This window comes from Salvelinus namaycush, chromosome 13 (assembly GCF_016432855.1).
Source record: "Salvelinus namaycush isolate Seneca chromosome 13, SaNama_1.0, whole genome shotgun sequence".
NCBI lineage: Eukaryota > Metazoa > Chordata > Actinopteri > Salmoniformes > Salmonidae > Salvelinus > Salvelinus namaycush.
In genome coordinates this window covers 12,692,287-12,707,481 of record NC_052319.1, presented here as the reverse complement: position 1 = coordinate 12,707,481, position 15,195 = coordinate 12,692,287, and the positions used below count along the sequence as shown (strand labels likewise).

General features: G+C 41.6%; 2 protein-coding genes and 1 pseudogene across 2 annotated transcripts in view; all 3 read right to left on the bottom strand.

The window, feature by feature from the left end:
• Positions 1 to 728: 728 nt before the first annotated feature.
• LOC120057862 (kelch-like protein 41a) lies at positions 729 to 3,299 on the bottom strand. Its single transcript, XM_039006330.1, has 6 exons — positions 2,199 to 3,299; positions 1,875 to 2,032; positions 1,672 to 1,779; positions 1,332 to 1,517; positions 1,105 to 1,251; positions 729 to 932 (listed from the first exon to the last, which is right to left on the bottom strand). The coding sequence occupies exons 1-6, from the start codon at positions 3,297 to 3,299 to the stop codon at positions 821 to 823; spliced, it is 1,812 nt and encodes a 603-aa protein (XP_038862258.1). The 3' UTR covers positions 729 to 820.
• Positions 3,300 to 4,556: 1,257 nt separating this feature from the next.
• LOC120057776 lies at positions 4,557 to 6,926 on the bottom strand (annotated as a pseudogene).
• Positions 6,927 to 11,638: 4,712 nt separating this feature from the next.
• LOC120057775 (collagen alpha-1(XXVIII) chain-like) overlaps positions 11,639 to 15,195 on the bottom strand; it is a 45,122-nt gene continuing 41,565 nt past the window's right edge. The window contains exons 26-35 of the mRNA XM_039006245.1: positions 14,350 to 14,418; positions 14,146 to 14,214; positions 13,974 to 14,054; positions 13,849 to 13,884; positions 13,717 to 13,753; positions 13,059 to 13,616; positions 12,532 to 12,833; positions 12,149 to 12,339; positions 11,736 to 11,941; positions 11,639 to 11,646 (exon numbers count right to left, since the gene is read on the bottom strand). Of these exons, the coding sequence (XP_038862173.1) occupies positions 11,639 to 11,646; positions 11,736 to 11,941; positions 12,149 to 12,339; positions 12,532 to 12,833; positions 13,059 to 13,616; positions 13,717 to 13,753; positions 13,849 to 13,884; positions 13,974 to 14,054; positions 14,146 to 14,214; positions 14,350 to 14,418 (1,557 nt within the window). The remainder of the gene's footprint in view (positions 11,647 to 11,735; positions 11,942 to 12,148; positions 12,340 to 12,531; positions 12,834 to 13,058; positions 13,617 to 13,716; positions 13,754 to 13,848; positions 13,885 to 13,973; positions 14,055 to 14,145; positions 14,215 to 14,349; positions 14,419 to 15,195) is intronic.

Below are 15,195 nucleotides of genomic sequence, written 5' to 3'. Positions count from 1 at the left end.
CTAGATGTTGAATCATTGACACGTGTTATATTGCTTTTGCTACTGATGTGAGAGACAAAGTCTGCCTTTGGAAATGTATATTTGCAGGCAGATCATTGACAATTGATGTTAAGCATCAGATGTTTATGAAGTGCTCCTTATTGCCTACTCCGAATCCTAGAGTGGACATGCAGTTATCTCACCTCCTGCCAAGAGATTGTATCATATTAAGTGTAACGTTTGTCAAACAATAGTGAATGTTTGTAATAAGAAATAGCATTGTTTTGGGGGTTTTGATACATCCAAATAATCTGTCCCACATAAATAAAATACAAAAAATCTGTAGGGTGCAAACGGTTTCTTTACAAAGACAGGCAGGTTTAAAAGATTTCACTGAGTTAGTTCATATAAATTCATTAGGCCCTTATCTATGGTTTTCACATGACTTGGAATACACAAAACTGCACATTATATTCTGGCCTTTTATTGTCCACAGTGCACCTGTGTAATGACCATGCTGTTTAATCAGCTTCTTGATATGCCACACCTGTCAGGTGATGGATTATATTTGCAAAGGAGAAATGCTCACTAACAGGGATGTAAACAAATTTGTGCACAACATTTGAGAAATCAGCTTTTTGTGCGTATGGAACATTTTTGGGATCTTTTATTTCAGCTCATGAAACATGGGACCAAAACTTTACATGTTGTGTTTTATGTTTTTGTTCAGTATATTATGGTGCGTTCAAATCATGAAGGATCCGGATGAAAGTCAATCTAAATACATTGTTTTTGCAGTCCTCCATGTTACATTTAGATGGTACAGTACTTGTGTTGTTGTTCACAATTTGGGCATTTTGGCTGCATTGAGACGCATAGACACACAGGAGGCCCCTGCGGCATAACGCATCGCTTTGAGCATCCCGGTCCACTCTTTCTTATCCTCTTCATACCTGCCACAGGAGAAAAAAGAAGTTTGACGTTATGCCTTTGGCACAGAACAATAGTGGCAATGGCACCATTTCACCGTTAGACATTATCAAGGAGCTTTTAATATAGACCAATCTCTAAAGACGGCAGCAGTGTACATGGGATTGGATTCAATTTGGGTACTAGTTTACTTACTGCCAGATGTCAATGATTTCCGTTGGGGCAACTTTGTCGTCCTCCGTCGCCACAATGGTAAAGCCTCCAACTGCATACAGCAATCCTCCACTACTGACTAGGTTTACTGAGCTCCTCTCCTGGGGGAAATCTGTGAATGGCGCCCACCTGGAATGGGGATCATTGTTAATTGAATGGCTTTGTTACATTGTTGCTAATCATACAGACTTCAACGTCAAGGCACATACTTGTTGGTTCCAAAGTCATATGCTTCAGATGCAGAAGTGAGACCTTCTTCATTGACCCCTCCAGTCACCACAATCTTCCCATTGTGAACGACTGCCCCAAACATGGATCTTGCCATTTTCATTGCAGCCACCTCCTTCCACTCTGATTTCTTGTGGTTGTACGCAAACATCTTATTGATGGCTTTGCTTTGATAAAAACAAGGATGGAACATCACAATGAGGATTATAAAATGACACAAATTTATTTTACATCATGCATCTACTATTGCATGCCTTTTACTGTATAAGTATCAAACAATTAGACATGACAAGGTGTGTTTTGTATAAAGAGCAGGCTTACTTGTCATCCGTCTTCCCTCCGATACAGTACACCAACCCATTCTGGGAAACAACACTATGACCATGGATTTTCAGAGGTAGCTTTTTGGTCTCAGCCCATTTCAGCTTCCTAGGGAACAGATAGAAAGGATCAAATGTGTTTCAGGCTCCTTAGTCATGTAGTGACAGGAAATAAGCATAGGAATATGAACCCATCCTACTTACTCAACATCATAGCACATTACAGAGTCAAGAGATTCGTTGGACTGTAGATCTTTACCAGCTACAGCAAAGATGAGATTGTCAAATTCTCCCATACTGAACAGACATCTGGGAGAGGGCATAGGGGGCAGAGCTATCCAATCAGCAGCAAGGATGTCCAGCTGAAAAAAATACCCAGATATTAGAAGGTTACATTAATCAAGCTATTTCCGATGACAGAAAAGTTTGGTGGTGAAAGATCATCCCCTTGCTAAGTCATGGTGTTACAAATAGTGTTGATTTTAAAGTTCGATCAGTTGTGGCGAATGAAAACGCAAAGCGTATTACCTGATAGAAGTAGCATTGTAATGGAGCGTCTTTATCCTCTTCATCGACAAACAAGCCTCCCAGGATGAAGAGATCGTTTTTCTTTGATGTCAGGCTGACATGGTTGCGTGGAATCTGCTCAGTCATTGCAGCAAGGAAGCATTCATTCTCAACGCCATCATAGGCCACTGCAGCAGTGTCGTTGATCATCAAGACGAGATCTTTGGCATACATACCAATTCTCTTGATATCATTCAGGTAACCAGGTAACCTGTTATCCTCTCCTTCTTTACTATTGACTGCATCCTTCCCTGACTCTCCTGTCTTATTCTCAGGGAGTTTCCCAGCAAAGGCATCTTTGATCACTTTGTTTTTTTTGAGGAGCTCAGGGTCAGCCATGACGATGTCATCCTTTTCCACTTTCTCATTGAAGTACTTCTCTGGGAGTAAACGGAAACGGATGCAGTCAAAGGCCTCTTCTAGAGTCTTGACACGGTTCTCCTTGTCTTTTCGAATCCATTTCATCAGGGATTCAAACACCACCTCCTCTTTTTCTACATTGAGAGAGTCTGCTCCTATGATGGCAAAAACCTCATGAGAGGCAAGCTCTAAGAAGTCTTCCTCCTTGGCCAGGGTTTCAAAACGATCTGCAATGTAGTCTCGACTTGCCAATGCCAGTCTGGGGCAGTTGAGCACCAGTGCCATTCTGAATATGGCCATACAGTTACCCGGGGACAGCTTCTTCTGTAGGAAATTCGCACACACTGTGAACACTGAGGGGATCTGGAAACGGTTTGCCACAGCAAAGATATCCTGCACATTGTCATCTGTGATGTCAATCTCTGCTGAATACATGTAATTCACAATCATCTCCATGATTGTGGGGTCCAAATTCTCCAGAACGACCTCCTTATCCATTTCTTTAGCATCGCCTGAGAAGTAAAGCTCTCGGAAATAAGGACTACAGGCTGCCAAAATAAGTCTATGGCACGGCAAGCTTCTGTCTCCCACTTTTAGAATGCAGTCAATAAACTTGTTCTCGTTCAGTAGCTCTTTCAGGCCATCCTGGAGCAGGGTGCTCTGAAACAGGCGCAAATCTTCCCTTACAGCTTTCGGATCCATGCTGAAAGAAACGTGACTTGACAAAGAACGTGGAGGATGCAGCTCTCGGCACACTGTCCCGACTGGACTGAGCAGTATAGAGCCCCAGGTCTGAAGACCCTTCAATATAACTACGGCCCTCTAAATATAGCCACTCACTCCATTGAGGAAGAATTCAGGTTGGCCGCATCACACAGCTGTCACAGAGTGAAAGAAACAACTGTGGACCCTTGTCAGTGGTAGTTGGCAAACAGTTATTGTTATATGACTACTTCACACACACTGCATTTGTAAGTGACTGGTGCAGTTCTGTGTAGTGAGGAGCATACATCCCCAAACTCAATTACAAGTGCAACATCCTGTATGAATCATTAGGATTTTCCCCTTTATCACTTACAAAATGATTTATGTTTTACCAGTGATTGTCATGATTGGAGTAAAATAGTATATAAGACTTCAAATAAAGATGGTGAACTTCAGAGTACCCTGAAGCTGTTATTATACCTTTATTTATATCAATTACTATGATCCTTTTTAGTCCTGAAAATCTTTGGGGATTTATTTGTGTGCGACTCATTGAACGTGTTTTATTATTAAATGTGAGTATATTTCCGAAGGACTGACCTTCCTCATAGGCAGGGTCAATGAGCAGCTGCAGATACAACAGTCTGTCCTCATGAACCATTTGTAAAATACATGATCTCCTCTGGCACGTTTGTAAATAGCCTTTAGATCATTGTCCAAAGAACAAATGACTCAGTTTTCCCCACATGCCACTGGATTATGTCTTCAACTCATTTCAAAACCCCAGTTAAGACATTCTCAAAACTAAGAAAGGTCAGACAATTGCCTACTTTACTTAAATAGTTTAATTATTACATCTAAACAACAACACAATTCAACTATTTTCTTTTACAATTACTATTTAATTGAACAAATAAACATTTACACAAACACTACACTTATGTAGATTTTTATTTATTTATGGCACACTATTTTTCTTACATGTTGCCCATACATGCATCAGGTCTACGTCTTTATTATATACATCAGACCTATGAGTAAATATACAAATATTTTGTACTTTTACAAATGCTTATAAACAACCGTCTGGCTAAAACCAACACTTTTACTGAAACGTTGATTAATGTGCACTGTCCCTGTAAAAAATACCACTCTAACTCAAACTTAAACTGTAGTGTGTCAATTGTGTCATGTAAAAGAAAGGATGGATTTGAGGAACTATATTCACCTAACTCGCCTATCAATGTTCATGCTTTAGCCCATAACTTCCCACAGTCCTCAAAGTGTGAACCCCTCCTTCAACTTCTCAACTGCAATTCCCAGCTCCTCGGAAAACATAGGTTCCCGGTCTTGTTGCTTATTACCATCAGAAAAGTAAGCCTTAGAAGCAAACAATAGAAATCAGTTATGACAATGGCATTAATAAGAGGTTATGTGTTCAAACTGTTTGACAAAGTACACCTCAGTCTGTATAAACACGATAGGCACTAGGCAACATAAGGCCATGTTTGCGGTATGTTGTGTAACATGACTTAGCAACCTGCTATTTTCAGAGTGTGAAAACAAATAACGGATTCCCAGAGGAGGGATGACAGTCTAAGCACACACAGTGAAAGCATCAGTCTGCTCATCGGGCTCAATTTCCACATCATCAGGGGGCTGGTCCACCGTCATCTCCTCCAGTGGCTGAGGCTGGAATTGTTGTTGGGAGAGAGAAAAAAAGTTGAAGGAGAATCACGCCACACAAATTCATAATTCAATGTCTTGTTAAAACATGGCAAAGTCATAACGCATGGAACTGTTTTTGGGATAAGAAAAAGTGTGGTACAGTATAATATAGAATGACCTTTTTCTCCATCTCATAGTCCACTCCAAAGATGGAGTGAGTTGATCTCTTTAACTGCATCTTGAAGCTTTTACCATCGGGTCGATCTTAAATCAAAGCACATATCCTCCAGTCTCCAAACAAAGAAAAAAATATGTATTCAGGAGTATGCCACAACAGTAAATGGCATGCAAAAGCCAAGTTACTTTCTCTGTATTTTCTGTCATCTTTTAAAGCTGATACTACATAAATATACCATATATGCTTTTAAACTACTAGTTCTATATGTAATTCTATGGTACACAGTAAGTAAAATGCTACCGGTTACATTTGAAATGATCCCAATTACCTGCTGAGAGCTTTGTATCACTAAAGCTAGGCCAAACGTTGAGTCTTTTATTCTGATGGAAAGCTACAGGGAAGAGAGGTGACAATAAGGAAAATAGTTGATCACTTTCAATACCTCAAAAGGTAATTTGTTAGGCCGGACATGCCAGCTGGTTTTTCGATTACTTCATTTGTTTACGACACTTACAATTTGAAGGTAGGGAATGCTGACGTTGAAGCTCTCGTTCATATTGGCATGCCAAACAATCTGAACATTAGTGATGAAAAAGGTCCCCAGATTACCCTACAAGATACAATTCAGGACAGTTAGTTTCCTTGTAAAGGCATCAAACACTTTTTTACTTCAAATACTTCCTGAAGGATTAACTAGCTAGAGTAATTGATTTGTACCTGGTCACTGGATAAATTCCCTACCCCGTTGATTTTGTCATACACTTCCTCTCGAGGCAAAAGCCTCAGTTGTTTATTTTGAATGAGAGCTCCTCCCAGCTTTAGGTCACGGTACATTTTAGAGGTCTCATAAGCCCTAGAGCAGAGGGATATGGACAATTAGTTGACGAGACATTCAATTAAACTCAGCAGTAACTTGACTGAATTATATATCATGACATAATCTGGAAAAGTGTCACAACTTTCACAAGTGTAATTTCTCGTTTTCTAGGTATAAATATCTGTGAACAGCAATGACCGATGTAAATAGTCTTGGACTCCCTGGATCCACATTGGTGAAAATGGACTCAAATCTTGTATTGTTAGACTTTGTCACGATATACAGTGCCTCTCAATTTCTGAAAAACAGACCAATATACTTACAGAGTTAGCTGTCCTTGTTGTGATGTCAATGATGGAGTAGTATCCAGCTGCTATGAAACATAAAGAACATCAATGTCACTCCGTGTTGTTTGATTTTCTTTCAATTGGGGAAACAATACTTGCTATTACTAATGATTATCTTTGTGGTCCACTGTGGTACCATAAAAATCCAAAAGAGGGCAGTATATTCATTGAGATGAGAATAATAAGGTTATCCTTTGCAGAGTGGATTCCTCTCTAGCCATGTCAAGGAAAGAGAAATAGATGTATGTAGGTAGCTAGGTCTAGGTGTACACACACAAATTGACTCTTGGCAGAGCCAAAGAATGACAGATGATCCTCAGATTTGTTACCAGGAGCCTCCCTGCAGGTAAGGGATCCTGAGTGGCGCAGCGGTCTAAGGCACTGCATCACAGTGTTAGAGGTATCACTACAGATCCGGGTTCGATCCTGGGCTGTATCACAACCGGCCTTGATCGGGAGCCGCATAGGGCGGTGCACAATTGGCCCAGCATCGTCTGGGTTTGGCCGGAGTAGGCCATCATTGTAAATAAGAATTTGTTTATAACTGACTTAAAAACAATAGTTTTTACTACAGTATTCAATTAGCATATACCCTTCCCATTCCCCTCCCCCATATCCCAATTTGTGCCACCCATAAGTGAGAAACCTACATTACTGTTTCATTGAGACTCAATGGTGAAGGTACATAAAGATGTAGCAATTCAGATATAACGTCAATATTTTTAGCACTACCCACAATGTTCTTAAACTACGCCGTTTGGTGAGACGCAGACCTGGTGGCGAGCGGGAGGTAGGTAACAACACATCCGCCACGCTGAACCTCAACACAGCGGCCCCTTAGGGGTGCGTGCTCAGTCCCCTCCTGTACTCCCTGTTCACTCATGACTGCACGGCCAGGCACGACTCCAACACCATCATAAAGTTTGCCGATGACACAACAGTGGTAGGCCTGATCACCGACAACGACGAGACAGCCTATAGGAAGGAGGTCAGAGAGCTGGCAGGACAACAACCTCTCCCTCAACGTGATCAAGACAAAGGACATGATTGTGGATTACAGGAAAAGGAGGACCAAGCACGCCCCCATTCTCATCGAGGGGGCTGTAGTGGAGCAGGTTGAGAGCTTCAAGTTCCTTGGGGTCCACATTACCAACAAAGTAACATGGTCCAAGCACACCAAGACAGTCTTGAAGAGGGAACGACAAAACCTATTCTCCCTCAGGAGACTGAAAAGATTTGGCATGGTTCCTCAGATCCTCAAAACGTTCTACAGCTGCACCATTGAGAGCATCCTGACTGGTTGCATCACTGCCTGGTATGGCAACTGCTCGGCCTCCGACCTCAAGGCACTACAGAGGGTAGTGCGTACGGCCCAGTACATCACTGGGGCCAAGCTTCCTGCCATGCAGAACCTCTATACCAGACAGTGTCAGAGGAAGGCCATAAAAATTGTCAAAGACTCCAGCCACCCTAGTCATAGACTGTTCTCTCTGCTACCGCACGGCAAGCGGTACCGGAGCGCCAAGTCTAGGTCCAAGAGGCTTCTTAACAGCTTCTACCCCCAAGCCATAAGACTCCTGAACGTCTAATCAAATGGCTACCAATACTATTTGCATTGTCCATCCCCCCTTTAACACTGTTGCTACTCTCTGTTATTATCTATGCATTGTCACTTTAATAACTCTACCTACATGTACATATTACCTCAATTACCTCGACTAACCGGTGCCCCCGCACATTGACTCTGTACCGGTACTGTCACGTCTGCCCCCCCCCCCCCCCCCCCCCACCCCATTTAGGCTGTGACAACGAAAAGGCAGAAGACAGACAGACCTGCACTAGAGTATGTTTTAGCAGGGAAGTTTGGTAGGGTGACGTGATTTGTAACTATGACAAATAATTTTGTCAAAGAGATTGTGAACCCAAAAGTGTAATTTGATTCTAGAGGGACAATAAATAGAAAATAATTTGGGTTGAGTGTAGGGGTAGATTTATGTCATGTAGTCTTCAGGAGATTTTATTAGCTATTTACTTTATTTAGTCTGATCAGTGGAACAATTCTCATTCTTAACAATGGGCTAAAATATATGGTAATTACTGTGCTTGTCAGCAAGAACAAAACTGTTATTCCCCACACTTATTATATTATTCTACTTTTTCCCAATTTGAAATCAGATATTGACCCTGCTGGTCATCTATGAGCATTTGAACATCTTGGCCATGTTCTGTTATAATCTCCACCCGACACAGAGAGAAGAGGACTGGCCACCCCTCATAGCCTGGTTCCTCTCTAGGTTTCTTCCTAGGTTCTGGCCTTTCTAGGGAGTTTTTCCTAGCCACCGTGCTTCTACATCAGCATTGCTTGCTGTTTGGAGTTTTAGGCTGGGTTTCTGTACAGCACTTTGTGACATTAGCTGATGGAAGAAGGGCTTTATAAATAAATTTGATTGATAGGCTATGTATTTTTGCAGCCATTCACAGACAGTTTTGAATAAGTCATACAAATAAGCGTTGGATATTAAATGCTCCAGGAATCAGATATAATTGTTGACATTTTAGTATTTAGTAGAGGGACTCACAACTCATAAACACATCATATTTTGTCTGTGTAGAGTACGATGATGGCAAGCGTACTCAACTAGTAGACATAAACCCCCTAGCAGACTGCAATATATGATTTGGTTTCCGACTGCCATCAACCATTAATATTACAATTTGTTGTAGTGGTAACACTCCCTGGCACGTGTCGCCTACAACTTTCCACCTGAGAACAGAGATCAATCCCTGCTTCTGACCTTCCCACTGTTTCTAGCATTTGCCTGTCTCCCTATCTCATTTCATTGCTGCCTGAATAAAATGTCATACTTCCTAAAAAATATTTTAAAAAGATGTTAGCATACTTTACATTTCATCCCCCCAAAATCTCAAAGTAATAAAGCTGTCGAATTTTGAGTGTTCATTTAATATTCAAAGCATCCTGAATGCACCTCCTTTTTTACACAGGTCATAGGCATAAGCCATGTTAAAATATGAAGAATTGCAAGAAATTAGCTTTAAAACAGTAAAATCTTCCTGGGGGTGGACCCCCAGTCCCCTGTCTAGGGTTTGTGCCAGGGGGCAATGAAATTCACATAGCAAATCTCACGCCAAGCTTTTTTCAAAAGTTGTCAGCCCTGATGTGGAATGCACATTCCGAACTGAGAATGGCATCAACACGCCAAAAGCATAGACGGAAATTCACAGGAAGAATAGGCAATATTGCCAAGCAATTGCTGGCAAAGGAGTGGGGTGAGACACTAGAGCAATGAGCACATGGACATATGATTTAGATTTCATATGCAGCATATATTAACTTAACTCAATTCACCCATTTATTTACTCATCTCCTATAGCTTGTTGTTGCCTGTTGACTGCCACATCTGTACTGGAATATATTAGCTAACAAAGACAGTGAATGTTCCTGAGTGGCCGGTACAGTTGTCTTAATGATGCGCTATGCAGAAATCTCTCCGCCATTTCCTGGTTGTTAAAATTCGAATAGTTTGGCTAATTTCAGTGTGACGAAACAAGCAAGTACAGCCTTGACTCATTACACTACTCGTCATGTGTCAAGGCAGAGTGAATTTACGAACGCACCGAAGATGGAGCTGCCGATTAAGATTCCCCAGATAATAAAAATGTGCTCAATTTCAATGTAAAATGGTTGCAGCAACCATTGCTGACAACATTGCCTCTCAAAATGTCCAGTGTATCAAGGCCTTAACATTTGTTAAAGTATTGACTGCATAAGGTTAGCGACTCGGAGTCTGAAGTTCATTTAAAAAACTAGCTAGACTACTGTACTAAGTCTGCGCACAATTCCGTGGATGAAATCATCATCGTGAAGTTGAGGTACTTGGCTACTACTGTATCCCCCTTGTATGAGCGTACTGTCTTGACACATGACGAGTAGTGTATAATGTGTCAAGGCAAGTGAATATAAGTTTAGGTAAGGAATTTTGTGGCAATCGTAAACTACATTAAAGTCGTTACTGTAGTATATGGAGCTATACACATTTAATCATAGTCCATAACTCCCTTGTGTTTAACAGCTAATCAGAATCACTCTAGGTTGAAGGTCAAGGGGATATGCAAATGAGCTGTCTTGCAGTTTGAAGTGTGCCTGCGTACAGAGTGTTAATCGTTACCATGCTTCTGATATAAAGCTGAAAGTAATAGTACAATATAGAAAAGGAAACTGGATAGCAAGCACGTGTTCCCCTTATAATGCTTTTCTAGGTCATTGTGTGGCATCAGCACTGCAAATACAGTATCATCAGGTGGATTTCATTGTAGTATGTTAATTTGGCAACTTCACCTGTTCATCTGACAGTGAAGTAATAAAGTAACACACACCACATTCAACGTTTTATTACAAAATCATCAATCATCAAACCAGTCAACAACAAAAAATGTGGTAATTTATTTCAAATTAGTTTTTTCATCAACAGTGATGTGCAATTTCCAATCATCACATTTTCCAACACGTTTTGGAAGAAAAATGCTTAGTAAATTGCATACTGTCACTTGTAGTCCTGCCACCTGGCCTATATCGCCAAAATGGAATAATTAATATCATTAAACAAACAATAAAAATAATGACCACACCTACTTAATTTAGTTAGCTTAATTCATTTTTAAAATTCAAAACATATACTACAAAAAATGATGTATTCTATAGTTCTCTATTCCGATATTATAAGACAATTTTCAGTGTGGAACAGCATAATGTGCTTGGCTCAGTGGTTTGAGAATTTACATTGTGTGATGTTTTCTCATGTAAACCTGAAATGACAAAAGCTGGGTTTGAACCTATCCTCTCTGTTCAGAACAGCCTAAGCCCTAAGGTAATGTTGAGTAACATTGAGGCATTGAATGGATTAGTTCATTCTGCAAAATAACGAGAGTAAGGTAGGACCACTTTTCTAATGTAGTAAAATACCATAGCACCTCAAATAAAGTCATCATAAAGACTTGTTCATTAAGGAAGGTGTTGTTCAGATAGTAAAACATCTGAAAATGAAGGCAACTTCATGAAATCTTGAAGTGGTCTGTCCCTCATTCTTTGCACGAGAGAGAGAGCGAGAGAGAGATGCAAAGTGGAGTTTTTTCCCCAGAGAGAGATGCAAAGTGGAGTTTTTCACCAATGATAAATGCCTGTTTTAAAATATATTTAGATATCAAACAGTAGTAGACTATTACATGTTAAATATTAAAATTGTCTTCTCCACTTTGGTTGGTTTCCATGGAATATTGTACAGATGAGTTGATTGATCATCTGCCTGTTTTAACCAGCTGTGGAAAATAGAGGGAAGAGCACGTCAAAAAGAATGCCAGAAAATACAGCACAGAGGCTTAAGATCACCACGAGCTGAGGGACATACCTGTCCTAGATAGAACACAGATCTTCTTGCATTCATCCTCGGTCTCAAAGCGGTTGGCATTTCCTTCACAGCCTCCATACCAGAACTGTGCACATGAATTGGCCTGTTTGTCATAATACCACCGGATTTTATACTCTCGACAGGTGCCTTGGTCCAAACTCAGCTTACAGCGGGAATCAAGCTGGACAGACTCTGACAGAACAACATAGAAGGAGAAGTATGACATTCAGTGCATTAGAAAAGTTAAGACATAATTGAATATCAGACAGAAATGACCCAGTTTCTTTGTCTAATTCATACGGTATTTAGAGATGATGTGACTTCTGATCTAGTTGTGAACATGTCGCAGTGAGAGGTCCTAACCTTGGGGGAAAATAGTATTAGGAATTGATACCGGCCGAAATTGGCCTGAGCTGGTGGATGAAGCTGAACCCGATGTTCCGGAGGATGATGATGCTGATCCTGATGATGATGAAACAGTTGTGTTGGAGTGCGAGCTTTCCCTTGCAGGGAGGATGGATATTGTCTTGTTAACTACAGCCACAATTCCTCCTCGCACATGGGTCCTTATGTCTAAATCTTCACCCTCCTCATCCTCCTCCACCTGGATGAATGCACACACACATAGATTAGTTAGACAATTACTCAACGCCTTTACTGCTCAAATTTGAATTAATTGACGAACAGAGCAAGGACTATGACTATTACAAAGCAATCATTCAATTGCTCCTCTATAAAAACCCAAGGAGAGTTACTTTTTATGATATAAATCTGTCCTGTAAAGGATTACATGGACCTGCAATGGGAGTGGTCCAGCGTTGAGGGGCAGAGCAAAGGTATCTCCACGGCCTCTGATGTAACTCTGGGAACTGGTACGTCTACTAGGATTTAGGATAGGATCCTCATGATAGGTGTTTCCATAGCTGCTGTCCACATAGCCGTTATTCCCATGGCCGTTATTCCCATAGGCTTCCGGTACATATCTGTGGTTCCCATAGCCATTGTTCACATTGGTTCCAAAGCCATTAGCGATGCGATTCATCACAAGGGCTCCATTCTCATCCTCACAGAACTGGCTAACAAGTTTTGACTCCAGAGCTGAAAGACAGAAGAAGAGTAATGACAACCTCCGTTAAAGTGTATGAAAACTCTAAGTCAGTTGTGATTACATAATACAAAGCTGATGTATAGTAATGTGTGATACTATGCACATTTTCCATATATTTGTTTTTGTCATTTAGCAGACACTCTTATCCAGAGCGACTTACAATTAGTGCATTCATCTTAAGATAGCTAGGTGAGACGTATGAGCGTGTTAGTCACCTGGTAGAGTGTTGAAGTCGTCGATGAGGTACATATGTTCATTGTCAGGGTCCGAGGCGATCAGATTGAGCTCACGGAGGAACTCGGCCTGGGTTGTATCTGAGGTGTTGACAATCCCCAGGGCATACATCTCAATGTTGGCAGCATGGGCCTCCCTCACAGCAATGTCTAGCTTCACAGGCTCTCGTTTGTCTGTCTTTCCATCTGTGATGACAATGGCCACCTTCCTGACTCCAGTACGGGCACTGTAGAAGGCTTCTTGGGTAGCCTTCCGGATGGCAGTGCCAGTGTAAGTGCCCTCACCCATGTAGGGCATTTTCCTGATGGCCTCCTTAACATCCTGCTTGGTCATGTAGCGTGCCAGGTTGAACTCCAGTTTGACATCCAGACTGTACAGGACCAGTCCAATTCTGGTGGTGTTACGTCCAACAGTGGTACGGTCTACCAACGCTGTGACAAAGTCCTTGATAATTTTAAAGTTTTCCGGACCAACACTCTCTGAGCTGTCAATGACGAATACAAGTTCCATTGGCATCTCCTTGCACTTCACTCCACATCCTGAAAGCATGAGAGAGATGCTGAATAGCTACTGACATGATTTCATCTATGCTTCATGTTTTATCTTGGATTTGTTACTATCACTGTTAAACAGTCTTACCACAGATTTCCTTGATCAATTTAATGATGTCTTCTCTCTGGATGTGATAGGAGTGTGAGTTACATTCATTTATTATATATTTGTTCTATATCACAGCATCAATGATGTAGTATGCAAAGTTTGTGAACTTACTGTAAGGCCGGCTTCACCCTTTATTCCTGGTCTCCCCTGAGATACAAGAAAACATTTAAATTCATGGATTGATCATATACCATGACTTTGAAATGTTGTAAAATATGACACAATTCAAGACTCACAGACTCTCCATGAACTCCATGATCTCCCAGATCTCCCTTTCCGCCCTTATTTCCTCTCTCACCCTGCAAGCCACGGTCACCCTGGAGTGAAGAGACAGGAGGACTGCTGTGAGAGACAAGGTCACTGCATTCATCAGTAGACGAGTTCCATGAGGTTAAGCACACATCTTACCTTAGATCCTGGGAATCCTTCCCCTGAGGGTCCCCTTGGCCCTGTCACACCCTGAGACCCCTGCCCACCCTAAAAACAAAAGATGAACCATAAATCAAAACAAGACCCATAGGGTGGTCATTTAAAAAAAGGTCAGATACCTGGAAAAGTGCTATAACACACTGAAGGTCATAGGTCAGGAATGTACTTTGTTAATTAACATACCTTGGGGCCCTGCAAACCTTCTCCTGGTGGCCCTGTTGGACCAAGTGGTCCTGGCCTTCCAATGTTACCCTGGAAACCAATGATGCTAGTGTTATAGGAGGGGACAGACATACTACAGACTCAAATCAGTGAAGTTGACTAAGTTGGGCATTGCCATCACAGCTGGACTACTGATATGTGATAAGGTACACTACATGACCAAAAGTATGTGGACACCAGCTCTTCAAACATCTCATTCCAAAATCCTCGGCATTAATATTGAGTTGGTTTCCCGTTTGCTGCTATAACAGCCTCCACTCTTCTGGGAAGGCTTTCCACTAGATGTTGTAACATTGCTGCAGGGACTTGCTTCCATTCAGCCACAAGAGCATTACTGATGTTGGGCGATTAGGCCTGGCTCGCAGTCGGGGTTCCAATTCATCCCAAAGGTTTTTCGATGGGGTTGAGCTCAGGGCTCTGTGCAGGCCAGCCAAGTTCTTCCACACCGATCTCGGTATGGACCTCGCTTTGTGCACAGGGACATTGTCATGCTGAAACAGGAAAGGGCCTTCCCCAAACTGTTGCCACAAAGTTGGAAGCACAGAATCGTCTAGAACGTCATTGTATACTGTAGCGTTAAGATTTCCCTTCACTGGAACTAAGGGGCCTAGCCCCAACCATGAAAAACAGCCCCATACCATTATTCCTCCTTCACCAAACTTTACAGTTGGCACTATGCATTTGGGCAGGTTGCGTTTTCCTAGCATCTGCCAAACCCAGATTCGTCCGTCCGACTGCCAGATGGTGAAAAATTATTAATCACTCCAGAGAAAGCTTCCACTGCTCCAATGGCAGCGAGCTTTACAC

Coding starts and splice junctions, on each gene's coding strand:
- LOC120057862 (XM_039006330.1), bottom strand. CDS start 3,299: ATGGATCCGAAAGCTGTAAGGGAAGATTTGCGCCTGTTTCAGAGCACC. Junction 1,252..1,331: donor TATGACTTTGGAACCAACAA/GTATGTGCCTTG, acceptor TCCCCATTCCAG/GTGGGCGCCATTCACAGATT. Junction 933..1,104: donor GAAATCATTGACATCTGGCA/GTAAGTAAACTA, acceptor CTCCTGTGGCAG/GTATGAAGAGGATAAGAAAG.